The sequence below is a fragment of the Anolis sagrei genome, chromosome 5, assembly GCF_037176765.1.
Source record: "Anolis sagrei isolate rAnoSag1 chromosome 5, rAnoSag1.mat, whole genome shotgun sequence".
Lineage (NCBI taxonomy): Eukaryota > Metazoa > Chordata > Lepidosauria > Squamata > Dactyloidae > Anolis > Anolis sagrei.
In genome coordinates, this window is record NC_090025.1 from 193,331,380 (window position 1) to 193,348,538 (window position 17,159).

General features: G+C 43.1%; 1 protein-coding gene across 1 annotated transcript in view; it reads left to right on the top strand.

Moving 5' to 3' along the window:
* EXOC4 (exocyst complex component 4) overlaps positions 1–9,728 on the top strand; it is a 579,446-nt gene extending 569,718 nt beyond the window's left edge. Inside the window, exon 18 of the mRNA XM_060776413.2 lies at positions 9,276–9,728. Coding sequence (XP_060632396.2) covers positions 9,276–9,513 — 238 coding nt within the window. The 3' untranslated portion in view covers positions 9,514–9,728. The remainder of the gene's footprint in view (positions 1–9,275) is intronic.
* The last annotated feature ends 7,431 nt before the right edge of the window (positions 9,729–17,159 follow it).

A 17,159-nucleotide genomic window follows, 5' to 3' on the forward strand; every position in this document is an offset into this window, starting at 1 on the left:
TGCTGGAAGGACAAAAAAAAACCCTCTTTTTTCTCTGGGAAAGGTTTATGTGGAGAAGCAATATTATTGTGAATTGACTGCCTTGGAGGTAGGTTTCTCATGCTTTAAAAAAAAACTCAGTGGAAAAGCAAGGAGGGCGAAACCACCTCCCTTGAGTGCTATCAACACTCTTCTCCATTTAAATGCTAATTTTCACCTCTCACCCAGGACCAGCCTCTGTAAGCTAAACAAATCACACACACAAATTTGTAAGAGAAGTGATCAGGGGAAATTCCTGATTGAATTCTGATTTGCCTAAGATTTTTTCCCTCTTCTCAAGGAGAAAAAAGTCCTAATGTAATAGCAATGAATCAGCTTCTCCAATGCTATCGTTCTTCAAGTGGAATGCAATCCATCCCATTCTGCCGTTTCATCTTATGTTTTGGCCCACTTTCCTTCTTGATCTCAGAAATCCAATCTCGTTTTGTCTTTTCACCAAACTACAGTTAAAACTAAGATGGCAAGCTCTCCGAGTCAGGGATTTGTCCTTTGCTTCTGCTGCTTTGTACATGTAGATGTCGGAGAAGTAATGTTGGACTACAACACCGAGAATCCCCATTCTTCAAGCAGTGAGCAATATCCTTACTTACTTACTTACTTACTTAGGCAATCCCTTGTTGTCCGAGTAAGATTGACCTCCAAGTGAGGTGTCCTGGCGGTGGGTTCGTAGGTGACTGTGAAGCCCTATTCTTGACCCGCATCAGTTTCTATGTGGAAGGTGGTTCCGGTCGGGGTTGGCTTGACGCGCCTTCCTTTTGGCACATTTCTCTCTTTTGCCCTCCATTCGTACCTCTTCAAATTCTACAGCACTGCTGGTCACAGCTGACCTCCAGCTGGAGCTCTCAAGGGTCAGGGCATCCCAGTTCTCGGTGTCTATGCCACAGTTTTTAAGGTTGGCTTTGAGCCCATCTTTCAATCTCTTTTCCTCTCCTCCAGCATTCTGTTTTCTGTTATTGAGTTCGGAGTAGAGCAACTACTTTGGGAGACAGTGGTTGTGGCATCCAAACAACGTGGCCAGTCCAGCAGAGTTGATGGTAGAGGGCCATCGCTTCAATGCTGGTGGCCTTTGCTTCTTCTAGTACACTGACATTTATCTGCCTGTCTTCCCAAGAGATTTTCAGGGTTTTTTTTGGAAGCAACACTGATGGAATTATTCCAGAAGTTGCATGTGACGTCTGTAGATCACATCTCGCAGGCATATAACAGGGTTGGGAGGACAATAGCTTTACAAACAAGCACCTTGGTCTCCCTGTGGATGTCCCAGTCCTCAAACACTATCTGCTTCATTTGAAAAAATGCTGCACTCACAGAGCTCAGGAGTGTTGTATTTCAGAGTCAATGTTGACTTCTGTGGAGAGGTGGCTGCCAAGGTAGAGGAAATGGTCAACATTTTCTAATGTTACACCATTAAGCTGTATTACTGGCATTGCAGACGGATGGGCTGGTGCCTGCTGGAAGAGCACTTTGGTTTTCTTGATGTTCAATGACAGGTCGAGCTTCTCGTATGCTTCTGCGAAGGTGTTTAGAGTGGCTTGTAGGTCTTCTGAATGTGCACAGATGACATTCTCATCAGCATATTGGAGTTCTATAACAGATGTTGTAACCTTGGTTTTGGCTTTCAGGCTGCTTTCAGTTTGCTGAGGTTAAATAGCTTGCCATTTGTCCGATAGAGCACTATCCATAAGAGCCTTGTGGTACCCTTAAGGTACTAATTCATAGTTGGATTTCCGAAAGAAATAAGGTTATTTTAAAAATACAAGCACATTAGGGAGATAGCAGGTCTTGAGAAACCTTTTCCCCCTGATACCTCTGTGTGTAAATGCAGGAAATTTGTAGTCATATGTAGCTCCCAATGGACCGAAGAAGAAATTTGCTGAATTCTTAAATACTAAGTTAAAGGAAACAGAATTTGATGAACTGATTTTGGCAGGAGACTTTAATGGGGTCGTCGATTGTCAGATAGATAAAAGTTTGAAGAAAAAGAAGTTTAAGGGAGGGAAACTTCCCCAGAAATTCATGGACTTACAAAAAGACTTCGATCTTGAAGATGCATGGAGAATTAGAAATAAAGATAAAAGAGACTTTACCTTCTTCTCGAATAGACATCAATCCTGGTCAAGAATTGATATGGTTTGGATTACTAAGAATCTCTCTACTAAAGTGAAAGAGATTAATATTCTGCCACGAGACTTATCAGATCACTGCCCTCTGGAACTTGTCGTAAATCAAAAAAATTATCATAGAAAATGGAGATTAAATGAGAACTTAATAAAAATGGAAGATGACAAAGAATATTTCAAGAAGTTAATACAGGACTACCTACAAACAAATAGACTAGATTCAATGGAGCCACGAGTGGTTTGGGATGCCTTTAAGGCAGTCATGAGAGGACACTTTATTCAACAAGGAGCAAGAAGGAATAGAGAGAGAAATAAAAGAATAAACGAGTTGAGGGCAGAAATAGCAGTAAAAGAAATGGAGTTAAAGAAAAACCCATCTAAACGAACAGAGAAACAATTGGTGACACTGAAACAGGAAAAAAATTACGTGGAGCTGGAATTCCAATCAAGACAGATGAAATTTCTAAAGCAACAGGCTTTTGAAAATGCTAATAAACCGGGTAAATGGTTGGCAAACCAGGTTAGAAAAAAGAGGCAAATCAACCATATTGCTAAAATAAGTACCAAGGACAAGGACTTGAAAACGGATAAAGAAATTCTGGAGGAGTTTCGGACTTTTTATACACAACTATACACAAAGGAGGATATAAAGAAAGAAGATATTATGGAATATATTGGACAAATGAAACTGGATAAAATAACAGATGAAGATAGAGAAGAACTCAACAAAGAAATAACAGAAGAGGAAATCGAGAAAGCCATTAGTAAAATGAATGCAGATAAAGCTCCGGGACCGGATGGGTTCACGGCAGGATTTTACAAAACGTTTAAACAGCAGTTGATACCTATTTTTAAAGTTATAGCGAATGAAGCTTTAAAATCTCGAAAGGTCCCAGACTCCTGGAAGGAGGCAGAAATAACTGTGATACATAAAGAAGGATCACCGGAGAATGATATTAAAAATTATAGGCCGATCTCCTTGTTAAATACGGATTATAAACTGTTTGCAAATATCATGGCCACAAGATTAAAATTTTTTTTAAGTAAGTGGATTGGAGAAGAACAAACAGGTTTTCTTCCAAATAGACATATGAAAGAAAATATACGCAACGTTCTAGATCTTTTGGAATATTATGAGACCAATCATCAAAAAGAATTTGCCCTTTTGTCAATAGACGCCGAGAAAGCATTTGATAATTTGAATTGGGATTTCTTCAAGATTTTGATACAAGAGTTGGATATGGGAGAGAAATTTAATAACGCAATTAATGCTATTTATGAATTTCAAAAAGCTAAGGTAAAAGTAAATGGGCAAGTGACTCAAGAATTTGAAATTACGAAAGGCACGAGACAAGGTTGTCCACTCTCCCCATTAATTTTTGTTATGGCAGTGGAGATCCTGATGAAGAAAATCAGAGAAGATGAAAAGATCAAAGGAACAAAAATTGGTAAATTTGAATATAAAATACGAGCGTTTGCAGATGATTTAATAGGTACAATTGAAAACCCGGAGAAAAATTTACAAAGTTGGATAAATAAAATAGAAGATTTTGGAAAGGTGGCAGGTTTTAAGATGAATATGAAAAAAACTAAACTTTTATTTAAGAATGTGAATAAGGAGAAACAAATAAAGATTCAACAACAGGCTGGAATTGAAGGTGTCAAGAAAATTAGATATCTAGGAGTCTGGATCACAGCTAGAAATGGACAACTTTTAAAGAATAACTATGAATTAGTTTGGAAGAAGGTCCAAAGGGACCTGCAGAACTGGGACGGGCTGAAACTATCCCTCCTGGGTAGAATATCCTTGATAAAAATGAATGTATTACCAAAACTTATGTTCTTGTTCCAGAATATACCGATAATAAGAAGTCAAACTCTGTTCAAACAGTGGAAGAAAGATTTAATGAAATTCGTCTGGAAAGGAAAAAGACCAAGAATTAACTATATGAATTTAATAGATAAGAAAACAAGAGGAGGATTGGGATTTCCCGATCTGAAGACCTACCATGAGGCCTGCGCACTGTCCTGGATTAGGGATTGGATGACTTTAGACAAAGAGAAGTGCCTAAATCTAGAAGGTTATGATTTAAGAGTGGGATGGCACGCGTATATATGGTATAACAGAGAGATGAAGGAGAAAAATTTCGGTAATCATTTCGTGCGAGCCTCCCTACTACGGACATGGATGAGGTACAAAGCTCTTTTCTATAAAACAACACCATTATGGATTTCAGCAATGGAAGCGCATCAAAGAAGACTACTAGGATGGAGGACATGGCCAAGATACAAGGATATATTGGTGAAGGGGACAATAGAGATGAAATCATTTGAACAATTAAAGACTTTATTTAGCAATATAACTTGGTTAAATTACCTACAAATTAAAGACTATTTTAAACAAGATCAAAAAACAGGTTTTGATTGGAACGAGAATATATGGGATAGAATACTAAAAACACAAAGGAAAACGGTTACAATATTATACAATAAATTGCTCCAGTGGATGACAGAAACAGAACAGGTGAAAACCTCTATGATTAAATGGGCGGAAAATATAAGAAGGCCCATCCACTTTGGGGAATGGGAAAGGATGTGGAATAAAAAATTAAAATACACATATGCTATGGACTTAAAAGAAAATTGGTATAAAATGTTTTATAGGTGGTATTTGACTCCGAGTAGACTGAGCCATATGTATCAAAATGTATCAGATAAGTGCTGGAAATGTAGTGAGCAAGTAGGCACCTTTTACCACATGTGGTGGACATGTAAAGAAACAACAAAGTTCTGGTCTATTATTCATGAGGAGTTACAAAAAATATTAAAGAAAAGCTTTAAGAAGAAACCTGAATATTATCTTCTGGGATTTACAGATGATGACTGTAAATTGGATGAGAATGAAGATAAATTATTTACCTATTGCACAATGGCGGCTAGGATGGTTTTTGCCAAATACTGGAAGAATGGTGAGGTTCCGAGTATTGAAGACTGGTGGAAGAAAATTAAAGAAATAAGAGACATGGACGAACTAACTTTTTTGTTGAGAAGAAATGAAGGAAGAGTTTTGAGGAGGACAGATTGGTCCCTGATATATGATTATGAAAAGAAAGCTGAAAAAACAATGGGATGAGAATAGATATTAAGGTGAAGAAATATCTTGAAAAGATCCTGAGGTTGGAGTGGAAGTCATTTTAGAATAGTTTGAGTAGTTGTATTGTATGTATTAGATGGTAGTTAGATATGGTGGGTTTCTGTGTTTTTTTTTGTGTGTACCTCTCCCTTTCCTACTGTTCTATCTTCTTGTTTTTTGTTCCCCCTCTTTCCATGTGTGGATTGTGAAAAACTTAATAAAAATCATTTCAAAAAAAAAATATGTAGCCGGGGACTGTGTCTTTAATGTCTGGAGGAGGCATTCAGTATTAGCAAGCAGATTGTTATTAATTTCCCCTGTTGCATTTAATACTTTCCGAGGGAGGCCAAATTGCCTTTCCTAGCCATTATCATTGAAGCATCCTTAAGAGCAAAGACTCTTCCAAGCCCAAAGTGTGTTTAGAAGTGTGTCCTCCATATGTTTGAAGTGTAGCTTAGTCCCAAATAAGGGTGCGTAAGGCAGATGAAAGGCAGGCTTTTTATTCCTGGGTGGACTCCAACCATTGGCTTCATATTTCTTGCTGCTTGACCATTTAGTACAGAGCTTCTTCAGCCATTTGAGATGGCAGACTGGTGGGAGTTTCTCTCCAGAGTGCCAAGGACTGGCACCATGTTTCTGCCTGTTGGCTCCAGCTGTTTCTTTTGCCAGAAATTGGGAGCCAAATAGTCCAGTGGAGTTGATGGCGGAGGACCATTGCTTCAATGCTGGTGGTCTTTGCTTCTTCCATCACGCTGACATTTGTCCGCTTGCCTTCCCAAGAGATTTGCAGGATTTTCTGGAGGCAGCGCTGATGGAATCATTCCAGTAGTTGCATGTGACGCCTGTAGACAGTCCACGTTTCGCAGGCATAGAGCAGGGTTGGGAGGACAATAGCTTTATAAACAAGCACCTTGGTATCCCTACGGATGTCCCAATCCTCAAACACTCTCTGCTTCATTCGGAAAAAAGCTGCACTCACAGAGCTCAGGCGGTGTTGTATTTCAGTGCCAATGTTGACTTTGGTGGAGAGGTGGCTGCCAAGGTAGCAGAAATTATCAACATTTTCTAATGTTACACCATTAAGCTGTATCTCTGGCATTGGAGAGGGATTGGCTGGTGACTGCTGGAAGAGCACTTTGGTTTTCTCGATGTTCAATGACAGGCCGAGCTTCTCGCATGCTTCTGCAAAGGTGTTTAGAGTGGCTTGTAGGTCTTCTTCTGAATGTGCACAGACGACATTGTCATCAGCATATTGGAGTTCTATAACAGATGTTGTTGTGACCTTGGTTTTGGCTTTCAGTCTGCTGAGGTTAAACAGCTTGCCATCTGTCCAATAGATGATTTCCACTCCGGTGGGAAGCTTCCCATCAACAAGGTGAAGTATCACAGCAATGAAGATGGGGAGGCTTTTAAGCAGTAGCTGAATGGCCATCCATCTCTTGGGAGTGCTTGAATGGTGTCTTCCTGCTTGGCGGAATGGGGCTGGACTGGATGTCCCCCCCCCCCCCCCGTGTGGCTTCTTCCAACTCTGTGGGTCATGTTTGCTGGCTCCCCGGCAGCTGTGCATGAAGACCCAAGACAGGGAGATGCACAATGCCAGCTCAGGGATGTTCCCCCAGCTTTCATTGATCAGAACTGCCCGGCCGAGTGTGTCTTTTCCACGTCCTCTTTCAAAAAAAATCAAACAAAACATTTCTAATGGCTTGAGGCAAAAACTATGAAAAAGGAATGAGGGCCAGCTAAGTGGCAAATTCCACTTTCCCTTCCATATTTCATTATTTGATAACATCAGGAGGACAGGCCTATCAGAATTGCTTTGGCAAAGGCAAACAGGAAGCACGCCTGATCAATATTTATTAATACTTTGCAAAGACAGGGGAGGGAGGGAGGCAGGCGCTGAACGGAGCCGCTCATCAAGGGAACGATGCCGCAATGCCGCCTGCGGAGGCTGGCCGGCCAGAGGCAGCGGGGGCCCAAAGAGGCCGCCCCCCTAATTGCAGGCAATTAAAAAGAAAGGCAAGCACACTGCCCTTGCCCTCCCCTTTAAAGCAATGGTTTATTTTAATTAAAAAATAATCGGATCCCCCAGCAAGTGGCAGATGACTTCTGAAAGCAGAGTGCATTGGATGAGAGGCAGGTTGGAGACACGTGTCCAGCATATTCTGTAGCAGCCACTTGCCCCTCTTATGCATTGAAGAACCCTTAGATGTATGACTATTTAACATAGTCATAGAATCCTAGAGGTGGAGGAAACCTCGTCGGCCAGTGGTTCTCAACCTTCCTAGTGCCACGACCTATTAATACGCTTCCCCATGTTATGGTGACCCCCAACCATAAAATTAGTTTCATTGCTACTTCATAACTGTCATTTTGTCAGTTGATTTTGTCCTGTAGTTGCTGGGATTTATAGTTCACCTACAATCAAAGAGCATTCTGAACTCCACCAACGATGGAATTGAATCATACTTGGCACACAGAACTCCCATGACCAGGAGAAAATACTGAAAGGGCTTGGTGTGCATTGACCTTGAGTTTTGGGAGTTGTAGTTCACCTACATCCAGAGAGCACTGTGGACTCAAACAATGATGGATCTGGACCGAACTTGGCACAAATTCTCAATATACCCAAATGTAAACACTAGTGGGGTTTGGGGAAAATAGACCTTGGCATTTGGGAGTTGTAGTTGCTGGGATTTATAGTTCACCTACAATCAAAGAGCATTCTGAACCCTGCCAATGATTGAATTGGGCCAAACTTCCCACACAGAACCTCCATGACCAACAGAAAATACTGTGTTTTCTGGTGGTCTTTGGTGACCCCTCTGACACCCCCTTGCGACCCCTCCAGGGATCCTGACCCGAAGGTTGAGAAACACTGTCGTGGGCAATCCAGTCCAACCCCATTCTGTCAAGAAGCAGGAAAATTACATTCAAAGCACCCCCGACTGATGGCCATCCTGCCTCTCTTTAAAAGCCTCCAAGGAAGGAGCCTCCACCACACTTCAGGGCAGAGAGTTCCACTGCTGAACAGCTCTCTCACACAGTCAGGAAGTTCTTCCTCATATTCAGGTGGAATCTCTTTTCCTGTAGTTTGAAGCCATTGCTCCATTACGTCCTAGCCTCCTCTCTATGACTTCCCCTCATCTCTTGATCCATGGCCCTCATCATGTCTCAACCTTCTCTTCTGCAGGCTAAACATGCCCAGATCTTTAAGCCGCTCCTCATAAGGCTTGTTCTCCACACCCTTGATAATTTCAGTTAACCTCCTCTGGACACATCCCAGCTTGTCAAAAGCTCCCTTCAATTGTGGTGCCCAATTGTGGACACAGTATTCCAGATGTGATCTGACCGCCCTGAGTCACCTGTGGGCTTTATTTATTTCTCGTGTCAGGGCAGCCAGTCAATTATATTACATTTCTAACAGAACAAAGCAAACAAACAGAGAAAATACAAAATGTGTTAGTTTGGTAGTTGATTAAATGTCCTTTGACCAGTATCTGGCCACTTGGAGTGCCTCTGGTGTTGCTGCAAGAAGGTCCTCCATTGTGCATGTGGCAGGGCTCAGGTTGCATTGCAGCAGGTGGTCAGTGGTTTGCTCCTCTCCACACTCGCATATCGAGGATTCCACTTTGTAGCCCCATTTCTGAAGGTTGGCTCTGCATCTTGTGGTGCCAGAGCGCAGTCTGTTCAGCGCCTTCCAAGTCGCCCAGTCCTCTGTGTGCCCAGCGGGGAGTCTCTCCTTTGGTCTCAGCCATTGGTTGAGGTTCTGGGTTTGAGCCTGCCACTTTTGGACTCTCGCTTGCTGAGGCGTTCCAGCGAGTGTCTCTGTAGATCTTAGAAAACTATGTCTGGATTTAAGTCATTGACATGCTGGCTGATACCAAACAGGCTGAGAAGGACGGTATATAAATATAGTAAATAAATAGTAAATAAACATTATAGTAAATAAATATAGTAAATAAACATTCTGTTTTGAACTACAGGCAATACTACGAGATGCTGTACAACACGGCGGATGAGCTGCTGAACCTGGTGGTGGACCAAGGAGTGAAGTACACCGAGCTGGAGTACATCTATGCGCTGAGCTTACTCCACCGCAGCCAGACCGGCGTGGGGGACCAAACCACCCAGAATATGAGGCTGCAGCGCCTGAAAGAGATCATCTGTGAGCAGGCAGCCATCAAGCAGGCCACCAAGGACAAGAAGATCACCACTGTGTAGTCCTTTCCGTGGCGGAAGCGAAGTGGGAGGAGGTGGCCGGTGGAGGGGTTTGTTTACTCTGCTTCAGAATGGCATACGCTTGATGGCAACTGATTGTTATTATTACATTTTGTGGGGAAGGGGTTCAGTTAGAATACACATGGGTAAAGTTTGCCTGTGCCTGCATTTGTCCTAAGAAGATGTATGGGATTCACCGGGATAAATTTGAATGCAAATGTGGGGTGCTTTGTTTATTTTTTAGTTTTGTGAAGAAGGGGAAACAAAGGCAGGTTGGATTTGCTCTGTTCATTTGGCCCAGCGGAGTCGGTAGCATTGAAGATTGCTCATTATAAAAAACACAACTCAAGCCCAAATTCAACCCTAGGTGTGGAAATCAGAGGAAGGTGAAGATTCCCCACCAATAACCTAGCTTTTAATTGTGCTAGTGTTATTTATGACAGGCATTTATGACATTTATTATGTCATGTGACAGATATTTATGACATTTATTCCCAGGTAGCTCCCTTTTTGAGATGGAGGTTTCCCGTCATTTTGAATAGTATTTGATTGGTTTATAACAGGCATGGGCAAACTTTTGGTCTCCGGATGTTTTGGACTTCAACTCCCACAATTCCTAACAGCCTACCGGCTGTTAGGAATTGTGGGAGTTGAAGTCCAAAACACCCGGAGACCAAAAGTTTGCTCACGCCTTGTCTATAAAGCGAACCTGGCAAAATTCATGCCAGAAAATGGAAAACAAGGAAGAAGGAGTGTGTGCAAACAATAACCTTAGCAACTTTGGATTTATATCAGCCCTTATGCAACAAAGCAAGGATGTTATAGAGCACCAACTTACAAAGCATTTACATGAAATTTCTGGTTATCTACCACTACTTCTTTGCAGAAATCATCCTTGGAACTACTAACTGGAATCCATCACTCATCTCTCTCAGATTTGGTAGTTATGTAGAGGATTTCCTTTAGAGTTCCTCTCTTCTGCTCAAAGACAGAACGTGGGTGTTTATAGCTGCCTTACAAATAATAATCATAATAATAATCATCATCATCTTTATTTAAACCCCAACACTATCTCTTCCAATGGAGACTCGGAGCGGCTTACGTGGGGCCAAGCCCGAACAACAGATTACAATACAAAAATTACAAAATTACAATAAAATAAACAACTTAACATTAAAGTACAAAACATCAAAGCATATAAGCAATATACGTAGAACATAAGAACCAAACATAAGGGCAAAGAGCGGGCCGCGTGTACTTAAAATGATTTTAAAACTCCGGGTAGGATAAAGGGGTAAAACTAATTATAAGGAGGACTCATGGAGAGATGGGATAATAAACAAACCTACGTACGGGGGGCAGGGGGGAACTCCTGGGACAAGAACGCTGAGGGAGCAATAGCATGAAGTTGTGTGGCTACTCTCCGAAGGCTCAACAGCAGAGGCAGGTCTTGAGACTCTTTTTAAAAGTTTCTAAAGTAGGGGCTTTCCTAATCTTTCTGGGCAATGAGTTCCAGAGTCGAGGGGCCACCGAGGAGAAGGCTCTCTCCCTTGTACCCACGAGGCGAGTCTGAGAGACTGGCAAGGGTAAAAGGATCAAAGAGTTCGGGCTGGTTCATGGAGAGAGATACGGTCACAAAGGTAGGCGGGTCCTAAACCCGCCAACCTTCCCCCTCTGCACCAGATCTAAGAGGTCCTCTTTTCTAATGCAGCAGATCTAATCTATGCAGATCGCAGTTGACCAAGTTTCCATTTTAGTTTGGTCCCATAATCTTTCATAAAACTTTTGTCACTGTGAGTTGTACTGTCTCTCTAGAGCAGTGGTTCTCAACCTGTGGGTGCCCAGGTGTTTTGGCCTATTTATTTCAGATTTTTTGTACCCCACCCTTCTCAACCACCACCACCCCCACCAGATTGGGGAGCTCAGGGCGGCTTCCAGCCAGCAACAATTTGATGCCTCCAACGTACACATAATAAAATACATAATAAAATCCAATAATTACATACATTTAAAACATTAATTAATTAAAATTTCTGTTTCAATAACAGCCTGGTGGTCTTATCTGAGCCAAATTCTGTAGGACTCCATCAAGCATGTCCATAGTGATTGTCATCATTGTCACTATCATTGTTAGCAAGATTACCTGTAGGCCTGGTCCCACATCCACGTTTTTAACTTCTTTCTAAAGGAAAGGAGGGACATTGATAATCTAATTTCACCAGGAAGTGAATTCCACAAGCAGGGGGCCACCACCGAGAAGGCCCTGTCCCTCGTCCCCGCCAAGAGGCGGGACCGAGAGCAGGGCCTCCCCAGAAGATCTTAAACTCTGAGATGGGACGTAAAAGGATACATTCCGGACAGGTATGCTGGGCCAGAACCATATAGGGTTTTATAGGTCAAGGCCAGCACTTTGGCCTACAACTCCCAGAAATCTCATCCAGTTTACCAGCTGTTGGAATTTCTGGGAGTTGAAGGCCAAAACATCTGGGAACCCACAGGTTGAGCACCACTGCTCTAGAAGACTCTAGATCAGTGGTTCTCAACCTGTGGGTCTCCAGGTGTTTTGGCCTACAACTCCCAGAGATCCCATCCAGTTTATCAGCTGTTGGGATTTCTGGGAGTTGAAGGCCAAAACATCTGGGGACCCACAGGTTGAGAACCACTGCTCTAGATCTTCCCCAATTCAGTCAAAGCTCCACCTTGTTCAAAATGCCCAGAACTATTACCTAGACATCCTTAAGCACATCCTTGCTCTAACTAGTTCAGATCCCCTTCTAACAATGTCACCATGGCACTGTTTCTTTCAGAGGTGTGGAGGAGCCAGGCTCACAAACCCTTAGCTCTCTTTCACCTTTTGAAGCACAGACAGCTCTTCATTCTTATCAGTGTCCAAAGTGGAAGTGAAAAAGCACCATCCCTGGGATCCACGAGCCTTGGTCTTTCCATGGCTTGCCTGTCTTGTCCTCTCTCCATACCAATGCTGCCACCTACAGCTTGTAGCCGAAACCGGGTCTGGCCTGTGTCCCCTTTTCCATTGCTGCTTGTGCTGCTTTCCTCTTGGCTCGACTGGAAAATTAAAGGATAATATTGGAAACATTCATTACTGTACTGTGGTTTGCTTGCATGCACTGGTGCTTTTTTAGGCTAATTCGGCCTCCTCCATGACGTGACACTTAAGAAGGAGGAGCAGGAAAAGCCTCCCCTCCCATCCTGCAAGCGGTAACACTGGAGGATCATTTCGGTTCTGTTGAATTAAATGTGGGTATGGAAAGGCAAAGGATTATTATTATTATTTATACCCTGCTACCATCTCCCCACAAGGACTTGGTATGGCTAACATGAGGCCAAGCCCACAATTGCAATAAAGTGGGTGCTTGCCTAATCTCCCTGGATAGCGAGTTCCAGAGCTGGGGGGCACCACCAAGAAGGCCCTCTCCATTGTCCCCACAAGTTGCACTTGCAGTGGGGATGGGAGCCAGACATGGGTCTGCCCGGAAGATCGAAGAGATCGTGCAGGTATGTAGAAGGATGACTAGAATCCTGCTGGTTCGCCTGAAGTAAACCCACTGAATCAATTCTTAAAGTGTTAATCATATTTGTCTAGCGTACTTCCAATGAATCCCAGGTACTGTAGGATATATCTCCTGTATGATATATTCGTAGTATCTCCTACTATGAATCATCTGGAGAGGCCCTACTCTCAATCCCACTGTTGTTGCAAACGCAATTGGTGGGGATGAGAGACAGGGCCTTCTCAACAGTGGCTCCCCATCTGTGGAATTCCCTCCCCAAAGACATCAGACTGGCCACCTCCCTCCTGTCCTTTAGAAGGAAACTCAAGACTTGGCTGTGGGACCTTGCATTTGACCATTGAAAAGTGACTTGTATGAAGAAGACATAAGCAATTTCGAAGTGACAATGAATTGACCAAGACGTGTTTTAACAACTGTTTATTTAATGTTTTGTTTTAAAGGATTTGTTGTTTGTTCTTATCATTATGATGGCACCGAATGGTGTTTGCTGTGAGGCCACCCTGAGTCGCCCCTCGGCGGTGAGAAGAGCGGGGTACATGTATATGAGATAAATAAATAAAATAAATGTATTTCAGAGGAAGGAACTGGGGAAAAACAAACTATCACTGAAGATTCCTGGCCTAAAAAAATGTTATGAAATCCATAGGTCAACAGGAGACTTGAAGGCACATGCACAAGTCAACACAAAATTTGACTCAATATAGACACAACCAACCAAACTGAGGCCCATCTGAAATGCCCTGTGTGGATAAAGGAAGCTTCTTTACTAGATGGCCTGTATTTTGTCACCTCTTAGCATCACACACAACTACTAAGCCTTCACACATCCTCCTTTGAGCTTAACGTTAGACCACACCTGGAATATTGTGTCCAATTCTGGGCACCACAATTCAAGAGAGATATTGACAAGCTGGAATGTGTCCAGAGGAGGGCGACTAAAATGATCAAGGGTCTGGAGAACAAGCCCTATGAGGAGCGGCTTAAGGAGCTGGGCATGTTTAGCCTGAAGAAGAGAAGGCAGAGAGGAGATATGATAACCATGTATAAATATGTGAGAGGAAGCCACAGGGAGGAGGAGGGAGCAAGGTTGTTTTCTGCTTCCCTGGAGACTAGGACGCAATGGAACAATGGTTTCAAACTACAAGGGAGGAGATTCCATCTGAACATGAGGAAGACCTTCCTGACTGTGAGAGCCATTCAGCAGTGGGACTCTCTGCCCCGGAGTGTGGTGGAGGCTCCTTCTTTGGAAGCTTTTGAACAGAGGCTGGATGGCCATCTGTCAGGGGTGATTTGAATGCAATATTCCTGCTTCTTGGCAGAATGGGGTTGGACTGGATGGCCCATGAGGTCTCTTCCAACTCTTTGATTCTATGATTCTATGACTCAGTATAGACACAACCAACCAAACTGAGGCCCATCTGAAATGACTGTGTGGATAAAGGAAGTTTCATTTACTAGATTGCCTGTATTTTGTCACCTTTTAGCATCACACATAACTACTAAGCCTTCACACATCCTCCTTTGAGCTTAACTTGGCCCTCAAAACATTTGCCAAAGGGAAGGGTCTTCTGAATTTCTGAAAGTGAGCAAAACCCAGGATAGGAACATTTTGCAACAGGCAGGTGAATCCTCGTCCTCCAAACTACTTCAGGGATTATAAATCAGGAAGGCTCTCTCCTTTAACTTCCTTGTCTACACAATCCAGAAACATTTGCTGAGAGGCCCAGGCTGTGATGATAAGGCCCCCGCCACACGCGCCACATCGCTTTTGCTATTAGAAACTGTGATTTAAGGTTCACCCAAGAACAAGCAAGGGCAACTTTCTAATAGAGCGGCTGATGATTTGCCAGAGGTATTTTGCTGTGGCACTCGGTGCGGGAAATTGCAAATGTTCGCGTCCAAGATCCTAACAAGCCAATCTTCCCCCTTGATTGCCACTTGCTCCTGTGCCTAACAGACTGAACGGTGCACACTGATGCAATGAACATCCCCATAAATTGCCACTGATGAAAAACAAATTTGGTGATTACGGCTGGGGATCAAGCTGCCTGGATTGCGTTTATTACAACCAGCCCTGCCAATTCCCCAGCCCCTTGGCTTCATAAGGAAAGGGGGGGCGGAAAGAGGCTTCCTTGCTCACCGCCACGTGTCCATCGCTCCTCACCAGGGACCTGGGCTTATGCAAATGTCATCCTGTGCTCCCAACGCAGCCGAGTGTGTGAAGCACTGGTTTGGTTATGGACATCCAGGTTTACTTTTGCTCAGCCAGCAAAGCTTTCTCAGGGCCAACAAGAAGCAATGCGTGAAATCCCTGATTGGATCTGACATTGTTTCTCAACTTTGTTGTCCACCATTGTTTGGATCAGAATCCAAAACAAGCTTCACAGATGAGAAAACTGGGACAAAACTAACAAAATGTATTTCAACCATAAGATGAACATGATCCAACAATGTGATGTGGCAGCTAAAAAGCCAATGCAATTCTGGCCTGCATTTAGAGGAACCTGGATTCTAGATCAGTGGTTCTCAACCTGGGGGTTGGGATCCTTGGAGGGGTTGCAAAGGAGCGTCAGTGGGGCCACCAAAGACCATCACGAAACAAAGTATTTTCTATTGGTCATGGAGGTTCTGTGTGGGAAGTTTGGCCCAATTCTATCATTGGTGGGGTTCAGAACACTCTATGATTGCAGGTGAACTATAAATTCCAGCAACTACAATTCCCAAATGTCAATGTCTATTTTCCACAAACTCCACCAGTGTTCACATTTGGTCATATTGCGTATCTGTACCAAGTTTGGTCCAGATCCATCATTGCTTGAGTCCACAGTGCTCTCAGGATATAGGTGAACTACAACTCCACAACTCAAGGTCAATGCCCACCAAAACCCTTCCAGTATTTTCTGTTCATCATGGGAGTTCTCTATGCCAAGTCTGGTTCAATTCCATTGTTGGTAGAGTTCAGAATGCTCTTTGATTGCAGGTGAACTATAAATCCCAGCAACTACAATACCCAAATGTCAATGTCTGTTTTCCCCAAACTCCACCCGACTCCACATTTGGTCATATTGAGTATATGTGCCAAGTTTGGTCCAGATCCATCATTGCTTGAGTCCACAGTGCTCCCATGATTTAGGTGAACTACAACTCCAAAACTCAAGATCAATGCCAACCAAATCCTTCCAGTATTTTCTGTTGGTCATGGGAGTTCTGTGTGCCAAGTTTGGTTCAGTTCTATCATTGGTTGAGTTCAGAATGCTCCTTGATTGCAGGTTAACTATAAATCCCAGCAACTACAACTCCCAAATGACAAAATCAATCCCCCCCAACTCCACCAGTATTCAAATTTGGGCATGATTTGTGCCAAATTTGGTCCAGTGAATGAAAACACATCCTGCATATCAGAGATTTACATGACGATTCATAACAGTAATAAAATTACAGTTATGAAGTAGTAATGAAAATAATTTTATGGTTGGGGGTCACCAGAACATGAGGAACTGTATTAAGGGGTCGCGGCATTAGGTTGAGAAACATTGGTCTAGAAGATAGAGGGAAATCATGTTTATCCCTCCTCTAGAGAGTAATCCATGGAGCAATGGATTAAAATTGCAGGAAAAGAGACACCTAAACATCAGGAAAAACTTCCTGGCTGTAAGAGCTGTTTGGCTCCGAGAACTTGCTGCCTTCTGTCAGGATCTTAAAGCAGAGGCTGGATGGCCATCTGTCAAGAGTGTTTTTTTCTTCTGTGTTTCTCTGCATAGGAGAATGAGGTTGGACTGAATGGCCCTTGAAGTCTCCACCAACTCTAGGATTCTGATTGTAAAGTTTTGTCCTCAAAGCAGGGGTGGGGATGTGATTTGGGTCAGGCTCACAAAATGGGTAAGGAGCCCTCAGTGGCACAGTAGGTTAAATCACTGAGCTGTTGAGCTTATTGACTGAAAGGTCGCAGGTTCGAATCTGGGGAGTGGCGTGAGCTTCCACTGTCTGCCCCAGCTTCTGCCAATCTAACAGTTTGAAAACATGCAAATGTGAGTAGATCAATAGGTACCACTCCGGCAGGAAGGTAATGGTGTCACTTTCGGGCTGAGAGGGGCAGTATATAAATATTGTAAAATA